The sequence below is a fragment of the Trichosurus vulpecula genome, chromosome 6 (assembly GCF_011100635.1).
Source record: "Trichosurus vulpecula isolate mTriVul1 chromosome 6, mTriVul1.pri, whole genome shotgun sequence".
Taxonomy (NCBI): domain Eukaryota; kingdom Metazoa; phylum Chordata; class Mammalia; order Diprotodontia; family Phalangeridae; genus Trichosurus; species Trichosurus vulpecula.
In genome coordinates, this window is record NC_050578.1 from 284,868,408 (window position 1) to 284,886,614 (window position 18,207).

The 18,207-nt window shown below is 46.9% G+C and overlaps 2 protein-coding genes across 6 annotated transcripts in view; both read left to right on the top strand.

Annotated features, from left to right (window-relative positions):
- The window catches only part of SIRT3 (sirtuin 3), a 27,259-nt gene extending 13,804 nt beyond the window's left edge, over positions 1-13,455 (top strand). For 3 of the 5 annotated variants that reach the window (XM_036765488.1, XM_036765492.1, XM_036765491.1), the window contains 4 exons: positions 689-789; positions 2,022-2,183; positions 11,504-11,713; positions 13,241-13,455. In XM_036765488.1, the coding sequence (XP_036621383.1) occupies positions 689-789; positions 2,022-2,183; positions 11,504-11,713; positions 13,241-13,252 (485 nt within the window). In that variant the 3' untranslated portion in view covers positions 13,253-13,455. Of the gene's footprint in view, positions 1-688; positions 790-2,021; positions 2,201-11,503; positions 11,714-13,240 lie in introns of those variants that run through there. The other 2 variants (XM_036765489.1, XM_036765490.1) reach the window with 2 other exon arrangements.
- Positions 13,456-15,049: 1,594 nt separating this feature from the next.
- On the top strand, positions 15,050-15,978 carry BET1L (Bet1 golgi vesicular membrane trafficking protein like). The gene is made up of 4 exons (XM_036762457.1): positions 15,050-15,151; positions 15,269-15,396; positions 15,506-15,562; positions 15,675-15,978. Exons 1-4 carry the CDS (start codon positions 15,133-15,135, stop codon positions 15,840-15,842), a joined length of 372 nt encoding a protein of 123 aa, XP_036618352.1. The 5' UTR covers positions 15,050-15,132; the 3' UTR covers positions 15,843-15,978.
- The last annotated feature ends 2,229 nt before the right edge of the window (positions 15,979-18,207 follow it).

The following is an 18,207-nucleotide window of genomic DNA, read 5'->3' on the forward strand; positions in this document are numbered from 1 at the left end:
TGGCCTTACCACTTCCCTCTTCCTCAGCTCCCATACTTAGTCAGCTACTGAGTCTTGTCCTTTGGCCCCAACACCTTAGGATTGGAGGTCACACAGCCAGCCCTCTTGTGGGACCCCAGCTGCCCAGCAGCCTTTCTTTTCCTTGGTCCATCCTTGATATAGCTGACATAGTATTTTCCCTAAATCACTTCAAAATTCCAACTTATTCTCTGTTTGCACATGGCCAAGGTCTGTCTTGTCACCATTCTGCCACATGGTTTCCTTTTACTCACTCTGTGTTCCAGCCAGACTAGCCTGCAGAATGGTGCCCAGACTCACCATTTTGTCTCCTAGCATCTATGCTTGGAATGCTCTCTCTTTTTCTAGAACCTCAGGTGCCCCTCTTTGTTCAAATTATGGGGCATGACAGTGAGTGAGTATTCCACCTGCCTTTTGTCCCTGTGTCTCATGAATTGTGTTGAGACTTGGCAGTAAATTCTCCTTATGTCCTTTGTGGTTGCCCATGTCAATTCTTTACTGTCTTGTACAGGTAGGGTTAGGGTTAGACCATGTGTGGCAGAATGTCTGGCATAGGGAGGGACATGTGGTCCTTCCTGGCCAATACAGCCAGGCTTAGAGGCAGCAGTGGTGACTCTGGGCTGCTGTATGGATGGACTCGCCTCACCTCCTCTTTGCATTTGGATTGCAGCGGCTGGCATCCCTGCTACAAAACTGGTGGAAGCCCATGGCACCTTTGCCTCTGCCACCTGCACTGTCTGCCGGCAATCATTTCCTGGGGAAGAATTTCATGTGAGTGACTGTAGTGCCTTGAGGGTGTGGGCTAAAGGAAGAGGGGTATAGGAGATAGAATTGGGTACCAGCCTGTTCCTGTGGAGGGGAATGCCATGCTCCAGGGATAGCCTTTGGCCCATCGGATGAGGAAAATGAGAAGCTGTGAAGGCATCTCTAGGATGGGCTTCTACAGGCACGGCTGAGTGGAGCCCTCTGGCCAAGAGGTGAAGCCACATAAGGGAGTCTTGTGCTGGCAGAAAGCAGGAGCTAGCCACTGTGCAGTCAGACTGTGGCCAAGATGTCAGACACGCTGGTGGGAATGGGATTGTGTTCCCAGGAAAGCGTGTTAACACGCATTAGGAAAGCAAAGAGAAGGAATGAGGTACATAGTCTGTAGGAAGTCTGGGAGGCCAGAATAACCTTGAGCCTCTCTACCCACCAGCTTCCAGACCTGTGCTCATTTCAAGTCAGGCAGTCCATCGTGTTATTCCTTCCTTCAGTGTGTCTCTGGCCTCGATGACTTAGTAATAGATTCTACCTTACAGGCTTGTTGCAAGGATTAAACAAGATAATACTGTATCTGGAAAGTACTTTGTGAATGGGCTCTATACAGTCTCTATTATCATTGCTTCCTCCCCTCCTCCCCTGGGCCTCCACTTGTCCAGGATGGAGACTTTGTGCTGGAATCATACTCATAGCCTGCCTTGGAGATCAACCTCTAAGCCTCTGGCCGTCTCTGTCAGCTGGTAGTTTCTACTTTATAGAAAGAAAACCTTCCTAACAGTTAGCTCACCCAGAGTGGAAAGGCCTACCTGGGGAAGAAGGGGAGGGGATTTCAAGCAGTCTGGTGGGTTGCTTGCCAGTCATGAGTTGGAGGGAATGATTTCTTCCAACTCTGAGATTCTGTAGTGAGGTGTGGGGTGTGGGGGAGGAGGACCAGGAGAAGGGTAGGGAAGTGGAAAGAATCCCAGGAGGCTTGAGGTCAGGAAGAACTTCTAACAGAGAAGTTACCAAGAACAATGAAGGGTCCTCCCGATTAGCAATCCTCAATCAATGTCAGATTGACCACGGTTTGATTTCATGGTAGGCCTTGGATGCTTGTTAATGGACATTCTAGAGATGGGAACTTTTCATTCAGATGCAGGTTGAAATGGCATTTTAAGATGCTGTCTTAAACACAAGATTGAGAATAAGCCCCTCCTGGAAAGACTTGGCCATGTTGACTACTCTCTTGCTGAGTTTTCTTACAGGTGGATGTGATGGCAGATAGGATCCCTCGCTGCCCTGTCTGCGCAGGGGTCATCAAGCCTGACATCGTCTTCTTTGGGGAGCAGCTCCCACAAAGGTTCTTCCTGCACATGGCTGACTTCCCCATGGCAGATCTGCTCATCATCATTGGGACCTCTCTGGAGGTCTGGAGACCCTAGGGGTAATGGGATTAAGGAGAGGGCTACAGGGCAGGGAAGAGGGAGTGGGGAGGCCAGTGGGTGCCTTGCACTCCGTTTAATTCATGGAGTATCAAATACCAGAGACTGCTTTTGGTGCTAGAGACCCATAGGCAGAAAGCTTGTCCTAGCCTAGGGGAATCCCAGGCTAGAATGTGATCATGGAAAAGAAGAGATGAGAGATTGGGGAAGGAGAATCGCTTATCTGGTGGCACTTGGAGGAATTCAGACATCCTGGTGCCTCGCTGGAGGCCAGACCTGCCTCACTTGCCAGTTTGAAGAGGTTAGGTGATCAGGAGAATATGGTTGGAAATGTGAGCACATGGTAGTAGCAGTGAGTAGATTCTGAGTAGGTTGGGCATCCTTGGAGGAAAGTCTCTGTTGTTTACCCTGTGCCAGACAGCGTTTCAATATGATTCAGGTGAAAAAGGGCAGATACTTTGGTGATCCTCCCACCTGTCTACCTGTCAGACCTCTTCTCAGTCTCCTTTGCTGAGGACTCTTGCTCAGAGCACCAGAGTCAAACAGCAAATCCTGAGGGTTCCACGTTCTGTCCTCAGTCCTGTTCTCTCTACCCTCATCAGCCCCCATGGGTTCACTGTGATCAGCTCTGTACAGATGATGCTGAGATCTGTTGATATGGCCTTAGTGTCTCTGCTGAGCTCCAGTCCCGTCTATTGCCTTCGCCGTCTTGAATGTGATGCATCCAAAATGGTGGTCCCCAACTTTCTCCCCAGACTTCCCTCTTCACACTCCCTCAGCTTCCATATCCCTGCTGTTCAGTGGGTTCAGTGGAGCCATCAGTCATGGGAGTTCAAGAGCTCAGCTAACTGGGAGGTCAGGATGTCTGTTCTGAAGTCTCCAAGTATGAGATCAAGGCTTGGTGCCTCCCCTCCAAATTATCCCATATTTAGTTTGTATTTACTTATGTACATTCATCTCCCCCTATAGTATGTAAGGCCCTTGAGAGGAGAGAATGTGCCATTCTTTGTATCCTCAGGGCATCGCCTAGAGCCTAGGACTGGAGTGGGGAGAGCCAGCTGCCACCAACGGGTGGAGGTGAAATGAATATGACTTAGTAACTGATTGGGTGTTTGGGTCAGGAAGGGGGAATGAGTTAGAGGAGTCTGGGAGATGTGGAGGACAGTGGGGCCCAGGATAGAAACAAGTTTGGAGGAAGAATGAAATGGGTCCCAAGGTCAGTCCAGAAGGCATGGATGGATGGAGGGAGCTCCGAACCTATCCCTTCCAACACCCAAACTCCTTATCCATTTCTGCTCGCATTTGGCGTCTTGACTCAACTCCCAGGTCATCCCTTCTCTTTCCCCCCACCCCCTCGCCCTGTGCATCTTTCCCCAAGTGCTCTGTCTCCTAGGTATCTTCTTGGGGGATAATCCTGCCTTGCTTCCCTTTCTATCTGTTTTTCTCATTTTAAAAAGGTCATTTTTCCCCCCCAATATATTTTTGTTTTATTAAGTATTTCCCAATTACATGTACCAAATTTTTAATATTCATTTTTTAAAATTTTGAGTTCTAAATTCTCTCCCTCTCTCTACCCCCTCCCCTCCTTGAGAAGGCAAGCAGTTTCCTCTCAATTATAGGTATGCAAAACATTTTTATGTTGGCCATGCTGCCAAAGAAACAGATCCAAAAAACCCCAAGAAAAATAAAGGAAAAAAAAATCTGCTCCAATCTGCACTCAGAGTTCCTCAGTTCTCTCGCTGGAGGTGGAGAGCATTTTCCATCATGAATTGTTTGGAATTGTCTTGGATCGTTGTCTTGATCAAAAAAGGGTTGAAATGTTCATACTCTGACCTTGACGAGAATCCACAGATAGTAGATGGTTGATCCAGCCATGAATCTGCTCCAATTTCTCTAGAAGCAGGTTATGACCTCGGCATGTTGGTCCCAAAGCTCTCCTGCTTCTCTCAGAACTATTCCTCAGCAGTTCATTCCTCAGTATTCATGCTGGTCTGTAGTTGTCTTTTCCTACTTTGATTTCTTCCTGATTTTTTCTCCTTCCAGAAGGAGTTTTGGTAGATTCTCGATGGTGAGGAAGGGAATGATGTGGGATGTCTGGAAAGGTTAGTTGAGGGCAGGTGATGACCATATTTGTTTCATAGAAGGAATTTATGTAATCTTTGAATATTTGCCCCAATTCACTTTTTAAAAATAGGTTTTTGAGGGGTGTCTTTTTGTAAGGCTGAAGGTTGATTGAACCAACAATAACCTTTTCCCACTGTTAGAAATACCAAGAATTTTACCTGGCCATGAGTGACTTTAGAAAAAAGATTTTTATTTGATGTCATTATTTGATGGGGTGACTTGGCCTCTTAGCTGGCACAAGCCCTCCTAAGCTAGGTACAAAACTCTATAATATATCCAGATTTGAGTTTTGTGCCTTGATCCCCATTGGTCAGCTTTTCAGGGTTCACTAAACCCTACCCCTTGATTATATCTTTTCATTTCAACATTTTAATCACCCCACCCTTCTCATCCACATACACTTTATTCTTTATATTTTTAATTTCCTTTCTATTTGTCTGCATCAGATGGCATGAGGGAGGATCTCTCTCAATTGCTAAAGAGAATTGACAAAAGCATGGGTTTGAAGATTCAAACCCAGGATATCAATGGTAAAAGACTGGATTTAATGAGTCTTATTCTTTTATGATTAATACCTGGTCTGGCAATGCTTTTGAGATACAGGAAAAGGCTTTCTTAGAGCAAAGAAAGGAGTCTGCCTTTTAGATATGCTGATTTTTCAGGCGGCCAAAATCCTACAATTAGCCACCAGTATGACTTCAAATCATATTTTCTTATAATCTCTGTGGAAACAAAATTCAATCATACTTTACAATCCCTCCCCTTTTTGTATCAAAAATGTTTTGTTTCCACATTTGTCTCAATTTCCTTCCTTCCTTTCTTTCCTACATGAATTCTTCCCCTTATCCATCTCCCCTTTTGTGGGCATAATAAATATGGGAAAGGCAAGGGGAAGAGGTCAGTCGACACATTGACAACTTAAAAGGGGACAGTCCCCTTTATAAATACAGATGCAGAAGCCAAAAGAAAATAATAATGCACAATCAATTGTCCCTTTTAAGATTAAGGTCTTGTCTCATACAGCTGTCTGGTGGGGATCATCTGATAAAGTCCTCTGGTCTGGGCACCTGTTCTAGCTGTCTTCAGCACAGCATCTCAGCATCTTCTTGTAGGAACCAGCTTTCTTTTGTCCATTCTCCTACAAAAGTGACCTCAGCACAGTTTTAAGTTACCATTCTTACAAAACCAAAATTGGAATCTTGGCCAATTGTCATGTTTAAGAAATTCACATCAGAACCCAGTTTTTTATACTTTACATTAATCCATTACCCAGAGGATTTCACTAAGGAATTAACAGACTCCAGTACATACATAAATACATTAAGTAATCAATTTTCAACACAGTACATATAAAATCATAAACCAATTCTGACTTCTAGTCATGTCATGTTTACCTTAAGGCATTTACAAAGTAAGCCACAAGCCATTCTTCTTTTAACATTAGCTAATTGTAACAAAACTTGAGACAAGCATGATATTAACTAACAAAATAATAAACTCCCAAGCCCTTGATCTAATTGTCTCCATACTATTACAAAGAATTAGAAGATCCTAACTTTTACAAGAATATATCTATCTATCTATCTATCTATCTATCTATCTATCTATCTATCTATCTATCTATACACACTAGTAACAGATAGTGGTGTTGTTTGGACTAAAATCCTAAGCCTAATAGCTCAGTCTTATAGTAACCTAAGATGTTCCAGAATCAATTATTTAATAGATTTGTTATTGTGTTTACAAAACCTTCGATTACACAAAGTTGCCACTAAGAGATTAGGGACATATAGTAAGGCAACAGTATTTCCCCAGTTTCATGTCATCTCCAGGCAGAAGTTATGTCAAACTGCAAATTGCATTGAGCCAGGCTTACAGTCTGCCAGGTTTTAGTTAAGCAATCAAGTCGAGAGTCCCACCTCAGCACATGCAGAACAGTTTGTTAGAAAAATGCTTGACACTGAGATGCAGATATCAAGGAAAATTTATTTGATGAGAGGCCAGTGGATTCAGGCTCAAGTTTCTGGCCAGAAGCAGGCTTCACTCTTTTTGGGAAGAGGAAGCAATGAATACAAAAATGAGAGCAATTTTATAGTGTTAGACCAACACATCACCAGCCCAGTACCTCCCTTGAGAGAACGGATTGGTCAGCTCCCCTTCTGGGTTACAATCTTCCTTACACTTCACTTATATGTCACTCCTTGATATGTTCTCCTCCACCAACATACGTCCCATGTTCAGAAATGGCAGAAAACTCCCTGTGGGTGTGTAAGGTAATATTCGATTAGCTAATTAAGCGTGCGTAATAACAACTGGACCCAGTTCTCTCTTCAACCCTGTTGTCTGGCTGGTTTAAACCAGTTTCCCCAATATCCTGGGTTTGCGGTTTTCACAAAACCATATTCTCTGATGAGCTGGGTCCACCTGCCCTAGTTAATTTTTACTCCCTTGCGCATTCAAGGCTGACACTTAATTAGTTATTCTGTGGAAACCTAACTCTAGCTTTTACTGATCTCTCACACAGTTGCCCTGTCAACCTGCAGTTCATACTTGTGCCTCACAGGCTGCTGGCATCACGGATCAGTGGCTCAGATACCCTTTCTTGGTAGATATCCATACCTGGAGTTAGACTCAGAAAAACAGTCAGTTAACAGTCCCATTAGGTCTTTGAATAGCAAGTTCCAATAATCAGTCTAGGATATGACTATAATTTCACATTGCTTAAGTAACATCTTTAAAGTGAGCCTTAAATAGCTTGCCTGCATTTTTATACTTATTTTAGTTCATAAAACCAAGATTTCCCATTAAGATCATAAGTTACTGCTCTAACAGATTTGCATCAGTTTCCCAAGCTTCTAATAAGATATACTTCAAGAACTGAACCATATAAATATGATAGGTTCAAACACTAACTTTATCTTACGTTTTAGGTCATGGAATGAATTCAAATCAAAACAAAAACATTTAATTTTCCTATTAATGCAAAAGTTCTCCAGAAGTTGTCTCCCTCTAAGAAACTTACGCTGAAATTCTTTTCCCCAAACTGAAGATGTCTCCAATTTAGTTTCAGTAATTTAGTCAATTGTATTAATACCCAATTGCTCTTACGTCATTTTGAAACATGTAAGAACCTTATTCCATATAGATGCACAGTAACTTTAAATGCTTGCCTTAGACTATGGGATAATGATTCAACATTGTGTTTGTATCTTTATTTCTTTTCCTTTATTCTATTATTCCCATTACTACTTAGAAAGATTGTTATTTTTCACATGACTATACAAGAGTACCAATTTACCCAATTATTTGCTTAAAAACAGCAAGATTTCCCATATTTGTATTAATCAAATTTTCCATTTCTCTACATAAAACTGTCTAGGTCTTTAGGTACCACAACTTCACAATAGTAACAGATTCTGACAGATACTTTTCCTTTTATCACTAACTGCTTGTTTTGATTACAGAGACCTGCCACTAAAAGGAAAGCATCTCAGCCTTCCACCTTCCACACACAGCATCACATCCACCTGTTCTCTCTCTCTCTCTCTCTCTCTCTCTCTCTCTCTCTCTCTCTGTCATTAATCAAAACTTTGCCAGGACCCACATCTCAAATTCTAATTTTAAAACTGTCCTAAGTCAGTTACTAGAGATCAAATTTGCAAATTCTCAGCTTATCAAGTTCCTTTTTCTTTTTTTGAAAACGGTTTACAGTTAATTCTGAATTGACAGAAATAACAAGAGGAGATCCCAAACAAGGCCTTTGCATAATTATCAAGTTTCCTTTCACAAACATACTTTTGCAAATGCTTGATTTATAGCAGAACGATTTTAACTGAAACTTCCTTTTAAATAAAGACAAAACTTGGAAGTTTATAATTTCTTAAGTTACGGCAGTGGTACAGTAGAACAGTTTCTTAACCCATCATGTTTTTTCTGACAATATAATTGTAACAACATTTAGACCATAGAAATGTAATCATGCCCTAACCATTATTATGTATTTAAAACTTGAAACAACCCATTATCAAATTAGGTGAATGCATTTCTAAATCATTTTATACGGAGAATCATTAATCTTCTCATCAGCACATGGAAACTATCACCCTAAACCACTGTATACATTTTCATAAATAGCCAGGACTTCAAATGGAAAATCTGCTATAATATTACTTGTTTTAATTAAATACAACCATTTCAAATTATCACTTTTTTTGTCCCATCCTTAAAGAAGCCAATTCGTATACTACAAAATCCGGATTAAAATTGCTTTAACACCATTTCTACCTAACAATGGTCTCTCAGATTTTACAACCTAAGAGAACTGAAAACCACAATGCAATTTATAAATAAGATGACCTCAATTACATCTCCAGATTATTACATATAGAAATTATTCAACGTAAAAAGTTATCAAGTATGGGTAGTCATTGCCAAATAACAATATAACTTCAATTACGTATATATTATATATTTTTAAGCCCAGTACTTCTGGCCTTTTGAAAGGAAATATTATCCACAAATTTATATATATTTCAAATAAATAAAAAAATATACTCACCAACTTCATCCAGTTTTTCTATACCTTAAAAACTAGAAGTTAAGTGTCTAACAATTTAATCGCATTTTAAACAGACCACTGAACCCCTAAAGTGATCATCATACAGAAGACCCCCTATTTCTGCAGCTTTAAAACACTTTGCTTGATGTCAGATACATTGATTTATTGCAAATACACAAATTTTTAACCTCTAGGACCTAATTAAACCTTAATTCATAAACCCTCAGCTTTCTTCTCTCTATCAGCCCTCGATTCATCTGGATTGCTTTGACTGTGACTCCTTATCAGTTCCAAAAGCTACTGGCTTTGTATAATTTGATTTTTAATCTGGTATTCCAACTTGGCCAGGGTTAGAACTGAAAAGAATCTTGATCTCCCCCTGAAAGGGAGTTCTCTCCCAATGTTCTCTTTCTCTAAGTGCAGACCTTAGAAATTTTCTCATCACAAACCATGCAACTTCTCAAACACACAGACAAGACATGTGACAAGACAGCACACACACAAAGAATTCAGACCAGTCAAAAGAAAACTCATAATTTACTCTAACTTTTTAGCCAAAGTCTGAATTTGCTGAGTCTGTATTTACATTTGAATCATTTCTCTAGATATTCTTTGTTGATCATTTTTATTGTGTCAGTAGAGAATGTGTGTATCACTTCTGCTTTTTGTAGTTTATGACGTTTTTATGTCTTAGTACATGGTCAGTTTCTGCAAAGGTCCTGTGCATCGCTGAGAACAAGGAATATGTGAGGTGGATCTAGGAGTCAGGGTGAGGCCCGTCTACCCCCAGAGAGGGGAGGGAGTCTTCCTCCTGCTGTGTCTACATGTACAGATCAGCACGGATTAAGTGTCTGCTGTGTGCCAGGCAAAGAGGCACAAGACAGCCCCTGCCCTCAAGAAGCTCCTGGTTTACTGGGGGAGGTAACCTGCAAATAAAGAGACAAAGAAAATTTGTATGGGTAGGATAAAAAGGATGTAAGAGAGGGAAGACCCTGGACTTCAGAGGGGTGGGGGAGGGCAGGAGAGAGGGTCTGGTCTGGGACAGTGAGGCAGGTGGGGCCAGTTTTGGCCATTCCTTGGCCTCTTTGGAGGGGGCAGTTTGAAGCCCAGGGATGAGAGACACCAGATGTGGACAAGTTTTCCTAGGACTTTGGCTGAGGATGGAGGGAGAGGCGCAGGGGGTGGTGGAGTCTAGGGAGGGGTTTTGTAGGCACATCACCTACATTTCCCAATATATCCCCCTTCCCCCATCTCCATGACAGGTGTCACAATACGGAAGATCAGAAAATAGTTTAACAAAACGAACTGACCTAGTGAGAGCTTTTCAAAGATGGAGAAATGTGGGTGGTTTTGCTGCCATTGGTGAAAGAGCCAGGAGACCCTGAGAGCATGGAGAAGGGGCAGCTGTGGGATTGAGTCCAGGAAGCAGGGTTGGGGAGCTGGCCAACAAGGGTTGACCTTGGGGAGCAGGGAAGGAGGCCTTGGCACCTGTCAAGGGGTGTGGGGTGAAAGGAGAGGAAGGAGGCTGTCATGAATGGCCTTGGTCAAGTGAGAGGCCGAGGGAGAAGAGCCAAAATGGTGGCTGGGAGGAGCAGGAGCTTTTCTTGTTTTCTTACCATGTCCCTGGTTCAGGTCCTAGCCTTTTCACTGGGCTTACTACTTCCTACCCATCAGTCAACAAGCATTTATCAAGTATCTACAGTGTGCCAGGCACTGTGCTGAGCACTGTTGGTGGATACAAAGAACAGCAAACCCAGGCCCTACCCTCAGCTCATGTTCCAAGGGGGGAACAGTATATCAGTACCTAGGCATGTACAAGATAGAGGGAAGGCTTGAGCAGCAGGGGGTGGTGGGCATGGGGCCGGAAAGGCCTTTTATAGGAGATCCCTAAGTGGAGGCTCATAGGGAGCCATGGGAGTTGTTAGGAAGAGCCCTTTGGTGGCAGATGGAGAGAGCCTGGGGGCAGGCTGCCCCCCCCTCCCCTGCACCCCCTCTCCAGGGTTTTCCCCAAAGCTCAGGGCTGATTGTCACTACCCTCCGAAACCCTTTGGTCTTCCCTGTTTTTGACATATCACGTTTTCCCCTCACATCCCCCACCTTCCCCCTTCTCCCCAGTCCCTGTAACAAGTCAGCAGAGTCAAGCCAAACAGATTCCTCCCATGAGGGCAGAAACTTTGGTTTTGTCTCTTCTTTTCTTTGTTTTTGTCTGCCCACAATTCAGTTAAAGCAGCATTTATTAAATGAAGGGAAGTGAAGAATGGCCTCTTGAGTCAGGGAGTTCCTAGGTTAGGGAGTAAGCTTGAAAGGAATGGGGGGAGGGAACAGCCGTTGTCCATTGGAGGTGACTCGTTGGAAGGACTTGGCTTGTTTGTCCTAGAGAAGGGAAGCCTCAGGGGAATAGGGATTAGGCCCCCCATGGCTGTGTGTGTGTGTGTGTGTGTGTGTGTGTGTGTGTGTGTGTGTGTTTTTGTGTGTGTGTATGTATATGTGTGTGTCTGTGTGTGTGTGTGTGTGTGTGTGTGTGTGTGTGTGTATTGGGGAGGGGTCTCTGTATAGCAGCTCCTGGGGCTTTGGAGGCCTCTGAGACTTGGTCTGCTGATGTGGGCCTTTGCCACTCTTTTAGGTGGAGCCTTTTGCTAGCTTGTCCCAAGCATCCAGAAGGTCTGTCCCTCGATTGCTGATCAATCGGGAGCTGGTGGGACCGTTTGCCTGGCAGCCTCGTCATAGTGATGTGGCCCAGCTGGGAGACATCATTGGCGGGGTGGAGACGCTGGTGAAGGCCCTGGGCTGGACTGAGGAGATAGAAGACCTTGTCCAAAGAGAGACTGACAAGGTAGGGGACACTTGGCTGGGAGTGCCGCTTTGGGGCCACAGGAGATCATCTCAGGGCATGTGTGGGCACCCTCTCCCTGGGAGGGACTGTTGGAGGTGAAATGATGAGAAATGGGCATTAAAAATAAAGATAAGGATTAACAGGTGTATGTTAGCTGTGTGCCAGTCACTGAGCAGTTTACAGTTGTCTCGTTTGATCCTCACAACATCCTCGAGGAAGGGCTGTTTGATCCCCATCTTGTGATGAAGAAACTGAGGCAGACAGCGCTGAAGTAACTTCAGCTAGATTTGAACTCAGGACTCCTCTAGTGCCCTTTAGCTGCTCCTAATATATAAGAAGCCCTGTTTTTATCTTTTCTTTCACACTGGCCTCTGTGGGGCATTAAGCTGACCTCTGTATTGGGGTCTGAATCCTGCAAGAAGTAGGCCCAGTGTTGCTGGCTGGGGCTGTCACTCTGGAGGATGCCTTCCACCCTCCCTCTGCCCTCACCTTCCCTGGTGATGCATGTGGGAAATGGAAAACCACCTCTGCCCTTGGGGAGGTTGGGAGGGCACAGCATGGAAACAGAGGAGGCTGTACAGGAGGAAGCACCCCACGCTGCTGGGGTGTAGGGGAAGCTTCCTGGGCACTCAGGCTCAGAGGCACCGGGCCATGGTGTGGGGTGGAGAGCCTGGTGCCAGCCACAGCAGTGAAGCCATGAGAATCAGGCTGGGAGGAGTGACCTGGGCACGCTGGTGCTTTCAGCAGCATGGACTCTGGGCAGCTGCTCTGGGAACCAGGAACCCTAAGTGAGGCAAGGAAAAGGGGGACAGATGTGAGAGCCACCTCCCTCCCCCCATCTTTCTGATGCTTCTCTCTCTCCCTCTCTGTCTCTTTCCTCCCCCTTTCTCTCCCTTCTCTGTCCTCTCTCTCCTCCCCCCCCCCGCCTTCTTCCTCCTCTCTACCACCTTACCTCCCTTCTTCTCTCTCTCTCCTTTTTCCCCCCTCTCTGACTTTTTTTCTTCTGTCTGTCTTCTTTGTTACTCTCCCTCCCTCCCTGCCTCCTTCCCCCTCTCTTGTCTCTTTCTCCTTTGTCCTCTCCCTTTCTCTTTCTGATGCTTCTCTCTCCTTTATCTGTCTCCTTTGTCTCCTCTTTCTCCCTCCTCCTTCCCCCCACCCATGTCCCCTTTCTCTCTCTGACTCTCTCTCCAAAGTGAGTACAATCACTTCTTCCACACTTGAACTTGAAAGCAGTTCCTGTCTTCCCCATACACTGCCTCCAGACAACAAATGTCTCTTTCACTGAGAGGTTAGGTAGGTGGCGGACACAAGAACATTTATGAAACAAGCGCACAGTCAGAGGGTGGACTCCCTGTGATGTGACTGTGGCCAGGCCCCCCAGATGAGGAATGGGCCCTGGGTACCTTCAGCATCTCCCTTCTCTTCAAGGGGCACAACAGATGCCAGACAGTGGGCAATGGGTGGGGAGAGGAGGGAGGGCTACAGTCCAGGCCTTGTTCCCTTCTCACCCCTCGTTTTCCTTCACAGGATGCCCTCTGAGAAGCAGTGGAGACGGACCAGGGCCCAGGGCAGGTCTGGTATGGTTCCTGGAGCCCAGGGGCTCTAGCCAAGTCCTTGCCACCTCTCCCTTCTCAGCCTTGTGGCCGACCCCACCTCTTCCTTCATCTGAGCCATGAATTCAAGATCTCTTGTGGAAGCTTGGTCTCTCAATAGTTAATAAACATTTATTAAGCGCCTACTAAGTGCTAGGCACCCTGCCCTCAAGAAGCTTACAATCTAACAGGAAGACTGCACATAAAAAGAAAGCTGAAAAGGGTGTGTGTGTGGGAAAAACCGAGTGTGTGTGTGTGTGTGGGGGGGGGGGGCCTGTGGAAAAGGCAAAGAAATCCCTAAGGAGTGCAGCCAGGCCAGAAATGAGGTGATGTTTGGGGAGACTTCAGGCTTGTTCCCCTTCTTCAGGGGAGTTTGTGCCTATGTCCTCCAGTCAGGGCGGCCAAGGGCATCAGTGATGCCCCGTGATGAGTTTCCTGGAGGCGTCTTCCTCGTGAAGCTGGGATGTGGGGGTGCTGGAGAGGATGCGATTGATCAAGCTAAGCTAGTGCTCACTACTGATGAAACAGAAAGTGCTCTGGTTCTCTAGGACCAGGTTGGGGGAGGAAAGGACAGGTCAGATAGGCAGCCGCCCGGAGTTCTCTCAAAGGGACCCTCTCAGGGGCAGCAGGAGTTCCATTGGTGCCTCACTGCAGTGGGCAAAGCCACACCTGTGGTTTTGTAGAACCCGAGCCAGTGGGTGGAAACCTAGCCAAGGGGAAGCTGTCATCCAGTAAACATGGAAGGAACAACATGCCAGCAAAGGAACACCAAAGTGAATGCTTCTTCACATCTGGCTGCATGTCCTCGGTGTCTCCTGTGATGTGTTTGTCTTGGTCTGTGACCCGAGGACCAGAACTGAAAGCTACAGGCTTCCAAAGCCCTTGGCGCAGCTGTGGAAGCCTGAACGTGCGCCAAGACGTGTTCATCGGAATCTATTGTGCCGAGGGTCCTGAAATCCATGGGAGCTAATAAGATCTCCCAGGGAAGTAAATAGAAGAGTAGAGGGCCCAGGACGGAGCTTGAGGGACAGCCATGGGTGGAGGGTGATCCAGCAAAGGGTTAGGGTTAGAATGAAAATGAGCCTGGTCAGATAAAGGGAGTTGAGAATTCTTGAATGTGGAAATGGTGCATTTAGGGGTGATGGCAAGATCAAGAAGAGGACCCTCTGGGCGTGGCCGAGGTGGGTGGAGACGTGTCGGGGAGGGTCAGTGTGCAGATTGGGGGATCTAGTTGGGAAGAAAGCCTAGCAGGCGCTGAAATTGGAGGCCAGGAGTGGAGGGTTCCAGATCTCGGTGGGGGTGTGTCTGTGTGTGTCTGTCCCTGTCTGTCCTAGAGGTCGGGGGAGGGGCATAGGCGGCTCCCTGGAAGTCCCGCCTTCCCCAACTCCTGCAGTGCCTTCCTGCCTTCTCGTAATTATCTACTGCTCCCGGGTTTAGCCTTTGCCTGTCGTCTTCCGCTAGAGACTAGGGCTTGTCCTTGTAGCCCCTGCGCAGCCTGCCCACAGTAGGCGCTTCATGCGTGTTTACTGGGTCCAATTGGACGCGGGTGCGGGGTTAGGAAAAGGGCGTCCTACCGAAGGGAGGCAGTGGGCACTTCTCTTCGGTTTCGTGGGGACACTGAGCCTAGCCCTGACCTTGAACTTGACTCCCGGCCCGGAGGCGCTCACCACGCGGGGGGTGGGGGGGTGGAAGAAGCTCAGCTGGCCAGAAGCGAAGGGGCGGGGCCGGAAGTCCGCTCTCGCCGTGCACGCACGCAGTCAGCTTACGTCACCCCACGCACTCGCCTTGGCGCTGCTTCCGGCTCCGGCGCACCGGGAGGTGGCGGCCATGGCCAGCTGGGCCCGGGGTGAGGCGGGGGCGGTGCTGGGGGAAAGTGGCTGGGGGAATCGGTGTATGGATGGGGGCGGGGCCGAGGCCCCCTCCTCCCCGACCCCTCCTGATCCTTGTCCTCTCCTCCGCGCAGGCCCAGGCCCGGGGGGTAGTGCCGCCGCCGCCGCCGCCGCGGCGGACATGGACACGGACACGCTCCTGGACGGCGAGAACCAGCGTCTGACTGATGGGCTGGCGGCCAAGGTCACTCGTCTCAAGGCCGTGCGTGTCCGCGGGGAGGAGTGGGGAGGCGGTTACGGGGGTGGGGGGAGGAGGAGGGCCGGGGGAGGGGCAGCGCCGTCTGAGCCCCGGCTCTGCCCCTTCCCCCCAGCTGGCCTTGGACATGGACCGGGACGCTGAGGAACAGAACCGCTACCTGGACGGCATGGTGAGCGGCGCAAGTGCGCGGGAGGGGCCGGGGCCGGTCGTGCGCTTGCCCACGAGCTCCCCCTTCTCACCGGTCACTCCCTCCCCCCTCCCCACCTGCTTCTGTGCCCCAGGACTCGGACTTCTCGAGCGTGACCAGCCTGCTGACCGGCAGCGTGAAGCGATTCTCCAGCATGACCCGCTCAGGACGGGACAACCGGCGGCTGCTCCTGTGCGTGTCCGTGGGCCTCATCATCCTGTTCTTCTTCCTTTCCTACCTGGTCTCGAAAGCACGGACATGAGTGGGCCCCACTCCCTGGTGACTTCCGGGCTGCTACCCGGAGGAGGGATGACCGAGTGCAGCAGGGAGTGCTCCCCAGACCCTGTTTTTATTCCTTCTCTCGTTGTCGAGAATAAAAAAGAGAAAAGCGATCGGAACCAAGCAGTGCCACGGCTCCCATCGCCCCTACCTCTGCAGAGAAGGCAGGATCGAGGCGTGAAGGGCCAGAGTTGTCCGCATCTGTCACCCTGTGCCACAACTCGGCCCCTCACAGAGCATTGAGCCCTGGTGGGGGACACTGACCTGTCCTCCCTGGGCCTATTTGCCAAGAGGCAAAAGATGCCCGTCTTCAGGGAGTTTGAATGGAGAGACAGCATGCAAGTAAGCTATCTACAGGATAAATGGAAAATCTGGGTTGTTTAACACTTTAAAAATTCTGAATTTCAAATTCCCTCCAGCCCCATCCCCACCCACACCCACTGAGAAGGCAGGCAATATGCTCCCCATTATACATGTGAAATCATGCAAAACATCAGGAAATGATTGACAGAGGGAAGGTGCAGGAATGGAGAGGAGTTGAGGAAGGCTTCCTGTAGAAGGTGGGGTTTTGAAGTCAGTAGTCAGAGCAGAGGAGGGAGTGTGTTCCAGGCATGGGGGACTGCCTGAGAGAATGCCCAGAGCCAGTGGCTTTTCATTCTGCCTGAGTACCAGCAGGCTGTAAAGCCAGGGACCAGATCACCTGCAGTCTAGGCAGGCCCTTTTGGTGTGTGCTTGGGATTTGCCTAACTAATTCATGATTCTGAATTTTTCCATGATGCCCAGTACCTTGTTGGCAGGGAGGCTGGCCCTGGAGAGAGTGAGGTCTCAGCCAATGAGAAGACTACATTGGCTTTAAAAGGATGCAGAGGAGTGTGGGAAGAAGAGGGGGTGGGGTCTCCCAAGTTTAGCCTGTGAGTGTTTCATGGGAAAGAAAAGGCCAGCACACGTTGGCAATTTCATCTTGCCCACCTGGCACACGATATTGCCTCAAAGTAATTATTTTAGAAGGTTCGGGCAAAGTGATTGGATCCATCTTGATTTTCCCCACTAAGACTGCATTAATGCCCATTTTCCTCACAGCAAATTGGTATTTCCCTTCGGGTAAATTTAAGGTCATACCCTTCAATATGTCTATTCCAATGATGTATTCGGGAATAGGCACAATAACCACACTATATTCTTTCTTGGGCAACTGTCCAATTTTCATCATTAATTTAACTTGCCTGGCTGATATTTCAGTCCCTCCTAGTTCCGTAATGGTAATAGGAGTTCCATGGCTGAACTTGTCTGGATTTCCATAAATAAGGGTGGCCTCGGCCCCAGTATCTATTAATGCCTCAGTTACCGTACTTGACCCATTTTTCCAATATATGGTCAAGTTAATGTGAGGTCTGCAATCTAGCCTGTGTATTTCCTTAATTTGGGCTGGGGCTCGGCCTGTTCCCTAGTATTCCCTTTCATGTGATTCACTTGGGCTTGAAGGTTCAACATCTGTAGCATTTGCAGGAGCAGTTCTTATTTCCCTATCTCTCCTGTTATCAAGTCCTTTATCTCTATACATTCTGTATAATTCATTGGTTGGAATGCCATCTATCATTTCAAAACCTACCCCTGCTCTCAATAGAGCAGTAAACATTTCTTTCCTTGTTACTCTCCTTTGGCGCCAAGTTTGCTGGTTATTCACCCTTCTCTCTCTCGAGGAGATCTATCCCTTCCCCAGTCACCTAAGTCATGTAACTGTAAAATCTTATTTATCACTGTTGTAAGACGGCTCCCTACTTCTCCAAGTAATAAATTCAAAATTAGTTGTTTATAAGCAGGGGGAGCTGTCCTAATTATTAAATTCCTATGAGGCAGTCCCATTGGATCATTGTAATATTTGTCTGCGGTTCCTATCATAATGGCAGTCTTCATCACCTCCTCCTTTAGTCTCATGATACAATCTCTAAGTGAATACCAGGGTCTGTGCTCAGTGGGCCACATAGAATCAGTAGCATATCTCTTATTGCATCCCACAGCGGCTAACGCCAAGTAGTCCTGCTATCACCATCTCCTTGCTGATGATGTTCCCTAAAAGCTTGTTGAACTAGAGGATCATGGCTGATACCTATGAATCTCATACAGTCTGTCCTATCTACTGATATTCCACTGGCCCCTTGATCACTGAGTCTTACCATCTAAGATATCAATGGTTCTCCTATTCTTTGGCTGAATCTACTCAAAATATCTGTGACCTCTTGCGGTGAGAAATCTTCCTGAATTTCCCTTGTAACTGAATCTTCACCTCGGGTTTCTGTCTTCCTCCTTTGTATGGGTCGAGCCCTTGTCTGATCATTTAACCATCTCCT